Source organism: Trichosurus vulpecula, chromosome 2 (genome assembly GCF_011100635.1).
Source record: "Trichosurus vulpecula isolate mTriVul1 chromosome 2, mTriVul1.pri, whole genome shotgun sequence".
Classification (NCBI taxonomy): Eukaryota; Metazoa; Chordata; class Mammalia; order Diprotodontia; family Phalangeridae; genus Trichosurus; species Trichosurus vulpecula.
The window spans coordinates 27,976,423-27,988,981 of NC_050574.1; the positions used below are offsets into that span (position 1 = coordinate 27,976,423).

The 12,559-nt window shown below is 40.8% G+C and overlaps 1 protein-coding gene across 3 annotated transcripts in view; it reads right to left on the reverse strand.

Annotated features, from left to right (window-relative positions):
* The window catches only part of CCDC27 (coiled-coil domain containing 27), a 37,150-nt gene extending 30,843 nt beyond the window's left edge, over positions 1–6,307 (reverse strand). For 2 of the 3 annotated variants that reach the window (XR_005009650.1, XR_005009651.1), the window contains exon 1: positions 5,865–6,289. Coding sequence is in view for 1 of the 3 variants with exons in the window: in XM_036747636.1 (XP_036603531.1) it covers positions 5,865–5,992 (128 nt within the window). In the remaining 2 variants the exon portion in view is untranslated. Of the gene's footprint in view, positions 1–5,864 lie in introns of all 3 variants that reach the window. The other variant, XM_036747636.1, reaches the window with a different exon arrangement.
* Between the last annotated feature and the right edge of the window lie 6,252 nt (positions 6,308–12,559).

Below are 12,559 nucleotides of genomic sequence, written 5' to 3' on the forward strand. Positions count from 1 at the left end.
CTTCCACTAGTACGGTTTTACTGTTTATTTCTTCTTGTAACTCATTTAACTTTTCCTTTAAGAATTTGGATGCAAATATGTTTAAGTATGGTGCATATATGGTTAGTATTAATATTATTTCATTGTCTGATATCTTTTAGCAAAATGCAGTTTCCTTGTTTATCTCTTTTAATTAAGTCTGTTTTTGCTTTGTCTGTGATCATGACTGCCTTTTTTACCTCAGTGGGAGCACAATAGATTCTGCTCCAGTCTTTTATTTTAATTCAGTATGTGTCTTTCTATTTCAAGTGTGTTTCTTGTAAACACCATATTTTTGGATTCTACTTTCTAATCCATTCGGCTATCCACTCTGGCGTCATCATTGATGCCATTTGACAAATATAAGAAATGAGCATGGTTCAAGCAAAGCCAGTCCATATAGTGTCCATGTCCAAAAATACACTTTGTATCCATCACCACCTCTCTGTCAGGAGGCAGGTAACGTGCTTTATCATGGATATTTCGGTGACATGGTTGGCCAGTGCTCTGATCAGAGTTCTGAGGTCTTTCAAAGTTCAGTGACGGTTGTTGTTTTTCCAATGTCATTATCCTTGTATAAATTGTTCTGGTTCTCCTCTCTTCACTGCATCACTTCACATTGCCCAGGATTCTCTGAAATCCTCTCTTTTGTTATATCTTATGGCACAATAATATTCCATTACATTTACATATAATTTGTTCAGCTATTTCACGGTTTTCTAGAAAACATTCTGAATTAGCCCTTAGAGTTTAGTTCTTTTCGTTTCTTTTTCAGTCTCCCACCTTTTAATCTCTCCTGTTGGACTCATAAAGTTTGTTTTACTTGTGGCTGTTTCCTCTCCGGTGTTATCTTTCTTAACTTCCTACTTTCCATAACCGTTAGCTTTCCTATAGAGCTGATTTAATTCTTCTCCAAACTCTGTTTATCTGTGTTTGTTTTTAATCCTCCTTATTCTATTTCAGATAAGACTGAGGATCATTCAGTATCCATTTCCCTCACTCTTTCCTCCATGTTTGAATGTAACCCCTATCCCAAAACTTATTAGTATGGGACTCTCCCCTTATTGGTGGAGATGGATACCGTGCCCTCCACGCTGGGCAGAACAGAATTGGTGAGAGCAGGAGAGCTCCAGCCTTCTTTGGTCCTCAAGCTTCAAGTTCCATTTGAGATTCATTATGCTTCAGGCTTTTTTCAAGCTACACAACTTGCTTCTGGTGCTTCTGGCTTTCAGATTTGAGAAGAAAGGTTTTGTTGTTGTTGCTGAGTCATTTCAGTCATGTCTGACTCTTCCTGACCACATTTGGGCTTTTCTTGGCAGAGATACTGGAGTGGTTTGCCATTTCCTTCTCCCACTCATTTTACAGATGGAGAAACTGAGGTAAACAGAATGAAGTGACTTGTCCAAGGTAACATAACTATTTAGTACCTGAGACCAGACTCAGATGAGGAAAATGAGTCTTCCTGACTCTAAGCCCTGCACCCTATCTACTTCACCATCTAGCTGCCCCTACATTTGCATACATTAGATTATATCATCATCCAGCTTCTTCCAATTGCTCAGATGCATTTAGCTTTTTATGTTTTTTTTTTCCCCCAAAGTTCTCAAAGCTCTGGTCTTCTCATCAGAAATATTTGAAAGTTCTTCTACTAAAGGGCCTTTTCCCCACTATAGGCTTACACTCAGCTTTGCAGAGTAAACCTATATCTGTTTTTTAATATATTGTATTCCCAAGTCTCCTATCATTTTTGTAGAAGTTGCCAGGTCTTGCGTGGTCCTAACTATAATTCTTGTCACTTGAATTGCTTCTTTCTGAACACTAACAGTATTTTTCCTTTAACATGAAGGCTTTGGACTTTGGCTATGATATTCCCAGGACTTTTCTTTTTGGGGTTCCTTTCAGAAAGTGATCAGTGAATTATTTTTATCTTTGCTCTCTGATTCTAATAAAGAGTGGGAAGTTTTCATTTGTGATTTTTCAAAATATAGTATTCAGGATTTTTTTTTTACATCATTGTTTTCAGGAGTCCAGTGATTTGGAGTCATGAGCTCCAAAACTTCCATTTAAGAAGGGAACTAGCTCAGACATCTCTTCATTTCTCATCTGACTGCGCTACTTTGGGATTTTTCTGATTTCTCTACTCTGCCCCAGAAGCAGTGAGGCATGTTGGGCCAATAGAGCAGCCTTCCATCCCAGCAGTGGAACAGACTGGCCCAGTCCTAGATGGCCTGTCATCAGAGGGATCCACCTAAGGAGAGACCTTCAGGAAAGAAGAAAAGGACTCCCTGGATTAGAAATCATGAGGTGTGTGTGTTCTCTACATGTTGTATGTAGCTTAAGCCCACATCGAGAACCTCGTACAGGCACGTAAGGGCAGAATCTGCCTTTGTACCAACTGTTTGTATCACATCTTCTCAGTAAATCCCTTTTCTAAAAGCTAATAGAGCTCAATTTGTTGATTAATAATGGGGAACACACAAATAGGGGCTTAGCAACTATAGTGTTGGAAGCCCCAAACCCGAAGGCTTCCTCTTACAATACTGAAGGGAGTAGCACATAGCTGCACTCTCCAGGGATCCCAAAACATGGAGGCATATGTAGGTTGTGGGGAATGAACCCAGATTGGATGCTACACACACATTATCTCATTTCTCATGTGAGGTAGGTGTTATTATTATAGATGGAGAAGTTGACCTTATCAGGGTTAAGTAACTCGTCCATTTTTATACAACTAAGTATCTCATGTGAGAACTGAACCCAGATCTTCCTTGATTCCAAATTCAGCACTGTGCTATTTCTGTCATCTTTTACTTATATCATCTCTCATCCTCAGTGGATAGAAATTGCAGAGGCAGCTGTTGATTTTGATTGAATATAAGGTAGCACTTAATTAGAACTACTCCAAAATTGAATAAGCTTCCTCTGGCATGAGTAAGTTCCCTTGATGTCTGAGATCCCTTTCTAGCTGTAAATCTACGATCGTCTAATGCTGCTTCTAGATGTGTTCAAGGCAGTGGAGGCTGCATGGCCACTTGTCAAAGAAATTGTCAAGGGGGTTCCTACTCAGGTTTGGGAAGGGCCAGATGACTTTTGAGCTCACCCCTCAACTCTCTAATTCTGTGATTCTGGGCTAAATAAGAAAAATAATCCTGATCCTAAAATTTCCCAATCTGGGAATTTGAAGATTAAGATCTTCTAAATCCAGAACAATGAATCTATTTACTGAGCTCCTAAGCAGGCTTAAGGTTGGGTTTCTTAATCTTCTGCGGTAAATTGTGGCTAAATTAAGACAGCTGGGTGGTGATGAGGGCACAGTCTCTGGGAACCCCCTTGAATCTGGAATACAGTCTCTCGGAGCCCCCTTGAATCCTCCTTGAATCTTCCAACTAGATCTGGCCTTCCCCTAAGGCCACAAGCCTTACGTTACCATTAGGCCCAAATCTCTACCTAGCCTTGCCCTTTATTGTCCAGCTACTTCCCACCCTTAATACTATCAATGTCTATGCCTTCAGCTACTTCCCACCCTTAATCCCATTCTCTTGGTTCCTGGAGTCTGACCTCATCTGGGTCCCATCAAGCTCCTCCTTAGACTCCTCCTCAAGACCCTCCCTAAACCCCTCCTCTAATCACCCCAGACCACCCCTCAATCCCCACAATCTTTGTGTACATAATCTCCATCTTGCCTCTGTGAAGGCGCTCAGATTCAATCTAGCTCAGTAGGTTGAATCTGGCCTGCTTGTGAAAACAGGCGTCACAAAGGGTGGGATAAGACAAGCCATTATGGTGAATCCCTAATAAACTTTGTCTTTTTCTTTGGCTAAGAAGGCTTGAGTCAAATTCTTTCAGCAGGACCCGGCATGTTGGTATTTTGGGGTCACAATCACCCCTAGAAATGTATGCTTCCCTACTATCATTTCTTTAAACCTCTTCAGTGGCACAGTGGATAGAGCTCTAGGGCCTGGAGTCAGGAAGATTCATATTCCTGAATTCAAATCTGGCCTCAGATACTAACTAGCTGTGTGACCTTGGGCAAGTCACTTCACCCAGTTGACCTCAGTTTCCTCATCTGTAAAATGAACTGGAGGAGGAAATGGGCAAGCCTCTCCAATATCTTTGCCAAGAAAAGCCCAAATGGAGTCATGAAGAGTTGGACGCAACTGAAACAACTGAACCACAAAAATTGTGGCTGATCTTAGCCCTTGAAGGCAAAACCCTTAGGCTAAGCTTCTTACAACTCAATCTTGGAATCAGAGAATCTCTTGGTTGGAAGCAATCTCATGGAATCCAACTCAGACCCTGAATAAAAATCCATCCCCAACAAATTGTCTTGCTTTTATTTGAGGGAAGACCTACTTGACTTTTTGAGGCAACCCATTTCATTTGTGGCCTGCTCTCACTGTTGAGAAGTTTTTCTTATATGTTTTGCATGTTTGCACATATATAACTTATATGAAATTGCTTGTTGTCTCAGGTAGGGAAATAATTTGGAACTCAAGTTTTAAAAAAAGAATGGTTTTTTTAACATAATGGGAATAAAATATTATTCAAAAAAATGGAAAAAAGAAGTTTTTCTTCACTTATATGAACTGATACAAAGTGAGATGAGCAGAACCAGGCGCATTGTATGCAGTAATAGCAATATTGTATGATGATCAATTATGAATGACATCTATTCTGAGAAATACAGTGATCCAAGATAATTCCTAAGTACTTATGATGAAAAATGCCATCCACCTCCAAAGAAGTGCCCACATGACCTAGAATCGTCACAAAGAGGCACACTTAAACCCACATGGTCTAAAAGCCTCTGCTCTCCCAGACGTGTAAACTAGGCCCTCCCTGGAGTTAGCCCCACCTTGGGCCCCACCTTAGTTGCCAATCCACACCCACTAAGGTTTTCCACCTAATAGGGGTTTGGGCCTGGGGCTTGGCACCTAGTAAGGCTCAATGAATTACTCAAAGGGAACAAAAGCCAAACTATTCAAGGGCACTTGTTAAACTAAGGCTAACAAGCCCATTTTTGCTTACAAACACACCACTCCAGTATCTCTGCCAAGAAAACCCCAAATGGGGTCATGAAGAGTCAGACTTGGAGTCAGAGAGACCGGTATTGAAACCCTGGCTTTGCCACTTATTAGCTTTGTCATCTTGGGCAAATCACATAACATGTCTGGGCCTCTGTTTGCTCATCTGTAAAATGGAGGGGTTGGACTAAATTGGTTCTAAATCAATAATCTGGTTTCATTGACCTTAGATGCATGTTTCCATAACAATACAATTGGAGAAGGGGAAGAGGGGTGGGAAATGGGACATTTTCCATGACTGATGCATGAAAACAAAATCTTCTGACATTCATACATTCACTCAAGTGTTCCTAAAGTCCCTATGATATAGACAAGGCCCTGGCGAGGTGCTATCTCTTAAGATTATTTCACATTTCCTCCTTATCTTCAGTTTCTAGAATTCCTGGCTAATGTGCCCCTTCCCACCCCCACCTGAAATCTTTCCTGATCCTGCAATTTCTTAATGCCTTTCCCCCTTAGAAATTATTTTGTACTTACTTTGCAAACATTTTATATTTTTTTATCTAGGGGCATGTTGTTCTCTACCCAGCCACCCAGAATGTAAGCTTTTTGAGAGCAGGAACTGGTTAAGGTTGTTTCTTTTAATTTTTTTTTCCTTTGCATTCCCAACTCATGGTAAGTCTGGCACACAGCAGGCACTTAACACATGCTTGCTGAATGAATGAATGGGCTGAGTGAGTGAAAGAATTAACGAATGAGTAAATGAGTTGTGGATGTGTGTCTAGAGATTCCACCTATAAAAACTCCATTTTATCTCAATACCTTGTTCTTGTAATAGCTGGAGCTAGAACTGGGTTTGGGGAGCAGGCACGGACTTGGTATGTTGGATGCAGTCTTTGCATTCCGGATGGCAACGTCCCAGAGGTTGCGGAAGCCTTTGGTAACGGCATTGTTGTTCCTGCCCGGTTTCCTCAGCCCGTCTTTTAACTTTCCAGGAATCATCAGAAACCCAAAGGAAAAGCCTGTAGCTCGTCACCGAAAGATCTTTTTTTGTAGGAGGTAGAAAATGTTGGCCTCTCCTGTCTCACAACAGGACTTTCTCAGGAAAAAAAATAAGTGGTATTTAGCGTTTCACGATTTAAATGTTCATGTGGCCTGGCATAGCTCTGGGTTTTGTGGTTTGTTTGTTTGTTTCTTTTTTTCAATCTCCCAAGTCAGGAGGCCAGCATCCAAATCTCTTTATATTTAGCTTGAAGCAGGGAGACAGCCTCTTTTGTTGGAGCTTGTGAAGACCTAGACAGATGTCATCACAGTTGTTTCCATAGGAACCCTGGGCACGGCCAACCTCACCATTATGAAGAGTTTATTCATTATAGGATAAAAATTACAATTCATTGAAAGGGCACAGGACCTAAAAGAGCCTGTTTCTGGCTCCATGGCTATTTACCAGCTGCATGAGGTTGGGCAAATCACCCTGAGCTTCATTTTCTTCTGTAAGATCTATTTGGATTTGATTACTTCTAAGGTTCCTGTCCATACTCTGTGGCTTTGCAATTCTGCAATGAGTGATAGCTGCCTTCAAGTATTTGAGAAAGAAGATTAATTACAGTGGTGAGGGAAAAAAAAACTTGCAGACTAATAAATCCTCTATCTTTTTCATATGAATAGCTATCTATCCCTCTTTTTCTGGTCTTATACTTGCATGAATGATTTGTTGAGTCCAAGTAGAAAACTTACATTCATCCCTGCTGAGTTTCACTAGGACAGGTTTGTTTCTCTAACCCAAGCCTGGGCCAGGAAGTTGGTAAATCTTGCTACATCGCCCTAATTAGATCTGTCTTAATGTTCTGGCCCAGAGGGGTCAAATTCCAGGTTTATGGGTTATCTATATCCCACAACATTCTGAGATTGGCCCCAACCAGATTAAAATGCAATTGGGAACTATTTAGCAAAATAAATAAAAAACAATAAAACACAGATAATGTTAACATGTGGTTTTCTAAGTCAATATACAGCCACCGACAGGGAGCCTTATGTACAAGGTTAGCTGCCAGTTTCTATTTGAGTTTGGTACCATTTTAGAGCCCTTTGGGACCTTTTTGATCCTGACCCTGTCTTTCAATGTATTAATAGTAGGCCTATCACCTGCAAATGTGACAAGATTAGGAAAGGTGTTTATACATCCCACAACCCAAATTAACATAAGCAAGAAGACATTCACATAGGATACCTTTATCAAGAGAGACTGTCTCTTTGATTAATTTATAGAGTCAATCAAATGCATAAACTAGATTCAGACAACTTAATTAGTCAAATTGGGAAAAAGTGAAGTGGGTGAAATCCAGAGTAAGATTGTTTGGGGAGTGGTTAAAAGAACTGGACACATCTCTGGGCATTCATACAATGGAGAAGGTCCCAGCAGGAACATTCTAGCATCTACTTAAGCTCTGGCAGTACTTTGAGAAACGTGACCCCTACACCTATAACCAGAAGGCAGAAAGGAATGGAGGGAGGGGAAGGGAGTATCACATTTCTCCTCCCCACCGTGGATGGTGTCATCAGAGATAACAGAATAATCCACCTGGAATAATCCATTGAAAATTAAAGAGATAGCCCAGGAAAAACATCTTCAAGAAGAATGATGATCTCTTTGGGAGGGTGAGAGATGGTTTCAGGACTCTGAACACATTACCAAATTACATTAGGACACATTACCAAAAAGGGATTTCACCAAAAGGTAAAAAGGTCTTTATTTTCTTAGCTTGAACACTTTCCTTTGGAGTCTGTATATATTTGTGGGATAGCATGTCCCAGACATTTGGGGTCTTGAGGACTCCCAAATTTAAATAACCCTTTCTAAAATCCAATTATCTCTGTTGGCTAGCAACCAAAGGGGAATACAACAAATGGGGGGCTTGTGCACAACAGTAGCAGAATTCCTCCAACCCCTCACAAACCTCTAAAATACTGAGAGAGATAGTGGTTACCCACCTTCTGTGGACCCAGTGTTCGAACATCAACCAGAAACACTCTCAGAATAACTGAACATCCTGCAGTTTTTGATGTGAGTTTTGTTACTATTTAAAGTTGTCTGCATACACGTAGTTGTAGAGTTTATGTCCTTTCTTCTGGTCCTACTTTGTTCCCCCTGAATCACTTCAAAATTTTCCCCATATTTCTTTGAATTCTTCATATTGCTTTTTCTCGATGGTTTAGTAATATCTCATCCCGTTTATTTGCTTAGCTGTTCCCCACCTGGGTTCACAGTTTGTTTCCAGTTATTAAACATGCCATTCCCCAAAGTGGATATAGAAAAAGGGTATAGTAAAGCGGTTTTTAATGGTAGCAATAGCTGACGTTTTTATTGTACTTTTAGGTTTGCAAAGCATTTTACATACGCCATCTTGTTTGATCTTGATCCCCATAACAACTCAATGAGGTGGGTACTACGGGTATTTTGATGCCCGTTTTCTAGATGAGGGAATAGGTAGCTATCAGAAGCAGGAGAGGAATCCAGGTTCTCCTGATTCCTTGTCCTATGAACTTTTAGGAAGAAACACAAGCTATCAGTAATCAGTTGAAAGTGTTCAAAATCCCTAATAACTAAAGCAATGTAAATTAAGTCAGCTCTAAGATATTACTTTATATCTATAAAATTGGCAAAGCTGGGTATATCCCTAATATTCCAATGGATCTGTGATTATATACATATGTATATATCAATGTAGGTATTCTCCTCAGTGAGGTAAACCATAGCCCATCCATCCTAGCCCATCCATCCTAGCCCATCCCATTGACTCTCAACAATGTCCTCCTATAATTTTACTATAGACAGTTCACCTAGTATGCTGAGGCTCTCTAGACATTACAAGTATATTAATGGAACACATTGGCTGATTGACCATCAATTATCCCACACTCCCTTTACATGGCCAGCCCATCTTTTTCAGTCATGTTTTCTTTGAGGACAAGCAAAGATAACAAGGGACAGCTAGGTGGTGCCATAGTGCATAGAGTGCCAGGCCTGGAGTCAGCAACACTCATATATTCCTGAGTTCAGATCTGGCCTCAGAGACTTTCTAACTGTGTGACCCTGGGCAAGTCACTTCACCCCATTTTCCTCAGTTTCCTCATCTGTAAAATGAGCTGGAGAAGAAAATGGCAAACCATTCCAGTGTCTTTGCCTTTAGAAAACTCCAAATGGGGTCATGAAAAGTCAGACATGAAACAGAAAACAACTCGACAAAAACTTCAAAGATAATAGGATGAAATTCAATACTGGCGTGCCTACGACAAAAGACATACACTAACACAGTGTTGTCAGAGCTTTAGGTTGATTCACTCTTTTTTGGAAAGTGATATGGAAGTATGCAATATGATTTATAAAAAAAAAAATTCTTATACCCTTTAAGCAGAGATCCTGCACCTTTGCTTGTGCCTGAGAGAAATTATTGAGAAAGGAGAAAAACAAAAATAGCCTTGGAAGCATTGTTTGTCCCAGTTAGCCCTGGGAACAAACTACGTGCCCAGCAATTAAAGAACAATTGAATGTATGAGTGTAATGGAGGATAAATAAGAAGAATTCAAGAAATATGGAATGAATGAGCAGAGACAATAAGGCAAAACCAATTAAAAAAAAACCCTGTAGATACACTGACAACAGTGAAATTAGCTCAGAAAGCATTAAACAGAACACAGTGTTTATTGAATACCTTGTTAAGGTTAATACACCCGGCTTTTGTTCTTTTGACAACTGGTAAATAACAGTAAATGTGCAAACATTGATAAATAATGATGAAAAAGAACATTGTGATGATTATGATGAAACAACAGAGGGAAACTTTTATGGGAAAAAAATACACATTAGTATAATATTACTTCAGAAAGCAATAGTACAAGTGCAGGATGTTGGCTTTGTTCCGTACCAGGGAGGACATGATGCAGTCAGTGACGATGACTTTTGGAGAAAACATTAGAATAAGTCTGACTCAGAAGCTCCAGTTGGTGTTAGAGTCCTCCCTTCTCTGGTTATATGCCATCTACTCTGGATGTAACTTGTATATGTAGCGAGATTCTGGATTTAGTCTCCCAACCCACATGTGCACAATTAGGTTGAGTCCCACAGCTAGTCTGGCTTATATCTCCTTAGTCATTTAAGAATACTTCTGATGGGCAGTGGGATTCTTTAGATGCTTTTAGATTGAGCCCCCATTCTTGTCTCTTCTTCCTAATATCAATTACCAGTGACGACTGTCCCCAATATCATTTGCTAGTGGCCATAAGTATCTCCCCAGTACCATTTAACTACAGCTCCTTGATATCATAAGTATTTAACATCACTCAGCTTTGATGTAGAGAAAGTGGCTAAGAAGATATAGCAAGAAAAGACTACTAAACCCATCTTTCTGTGCAAGGATGCCTTATCCTCAGTACCACTTTGGTTCCTGGGAAGAGCAGGCTTAAATTCAAAGCAGTTGCTACAAAGCATTTATGCCAGTGATGGGGTTTAGATTGTGGGAATCCCCTTGGACCCCAAAGGAATTTGGGTCCTATTTGTTTGAAGGGGGAATGATGAGGGTACAGTCTCTGGGAGCCCCCTTGAACTCTCCTTGAATCTTCCAACTAGATCTGGCCTTCCCCTAAGGCCATAAGCCTTACATTATTATTATTAGGCCCAAATCTCCACCTAGTCTAGCCCACCCTTAATCCTGATCAAAGTATCTATACCCTAGGCCTATTACCCTAGTCTTCTGCCCTACCCCGGAGTCTTGGTCCTCCTTAGACTCCTCCTCAAGACCCTCTCCTCTGGTCACCCCAGACCACCCCTCGATCCCTCCCACAATCTTTGTGTATATAATCTCCATCTTGCCTCCATGAAGGTGCTCAGGTTCAATCTAGCACAGCTTAGATTGAATCTGGCCTGCTTGTGAAAACAGGCGTCACAAAGGGTGGGATTTTTTAAGACAACCCATTATGGTGAATCCCTAATAAACTTTGCCTTTTCCCTTGGCTGAGAAGGCTTGAGTCGAATTCTTTTGGCAGGACCTGGCGTGTAGGTATTTTGGGGTCTCGAGCACCCCTGGAAACCTATGGTTCCCTACCTGTCATCATTTTTCCTTTAACTTCTTCACCAGCAGGTCACTTCAGGTCTAGCTGATGAATGGGGGGGTCACTTCTTTTCTTATACAGGATAGCATCTTCCAGGTCAATCTACTGCCAGGTGGGTCAAGCAGGACTGTACTAGTTCATTTAGCTTGGCTGGTACCCCACTCTGGTATGGATCCCAGTTCCTTGGCCTCTGGCGGTTCTCCCAACCCTTTAGAGCTCACAAGGCCATAGCCTAGGACAGTCCATCTCTTAAGAGCAGGAAACACAATAGATAGATACAGAAAATCAACAGTGCCATGTGTTCAAGGCTACCCAGAAGCCAATGTGGGAAGATAAGGATAAGAGAAATGATTCATTTAGAGCCACTATTCAAACTCTAATCAGTATTAGTTCATTATGATTTTATAAGGGATAATGATTGTAATTATTTTAGTAATTATTTTAATATGTTCATTTAGTAATACATGTCTAGTCAATCACCTAGTAATAGGTATACGAATAAGCAATGTATTAATCCATCCTTTGTCTTAGTCACATAGGAATATAGATTCTAATAGAAGGGCCTTATAATAGGCCTCAATAGGCAGCTAGGTGGCACAGTGAGTAGAGCACCGGCCCTGGAGTCAGGAGGACCTGAGTTCAAATCCGGCCTCAGACACTTGACACATGCACTAGCTGTGTGACCTTGGGCAAGTCACCTAACCCCGATTGCCCTGCCAAAAAAAAAAAGCAAAAAAAAAAATAATAGGCCTCAAACTTTAATGTAATATCTATTACTTGTTTACTAGCTATGGAATTCACTTTCACAAGCACAAGAACACTAACAAAGATATCTCCATCCAGTTTTGCTCACATCCCATGGCCAAACCAAGCATGGCTGGTGGCAAGGTACCAAAAGTTCCCCCCAATATGTTCTTGGAGCGTACATATAGATTGTACTATCTCCTCCTGCTTAAGGTAAGGAGGACCCCATCCACCTCATGACCACCTAGTGAGGGGAGACATTCCTTGCTTCACCCAACTCATGACCCTGCTGACAGATCACTTTTGCTTATTTTAGCTTAAGCATCATATGTCAACCAGTGGGTTCTATATTTTACCATGCCTCTTTTGCATATTTGGGTATCAAATTCTATAAATAGAAGGTTCAGGAAGAAGGAGGCATCTCAGATCATGAGGAAGATCTGATATCCTCTTCATTAGAGGGGACCACGGACTTTTTAATAAAGTACCATTGGCTCAGAGTCCTGCCTCAGTCTCTTTTATTGCAGGTTGGACAATTTTAATCTCCACAAGGGTCTAAGAATGTTCTCTCCAGAACCTGTCTCCCTCTCTATTACCACTAGGCAGGGAGTAAAAAGCTGAATCTGGCCAGTTTGTGCCTTTTAAATGCACACTCCGTTCTGGCT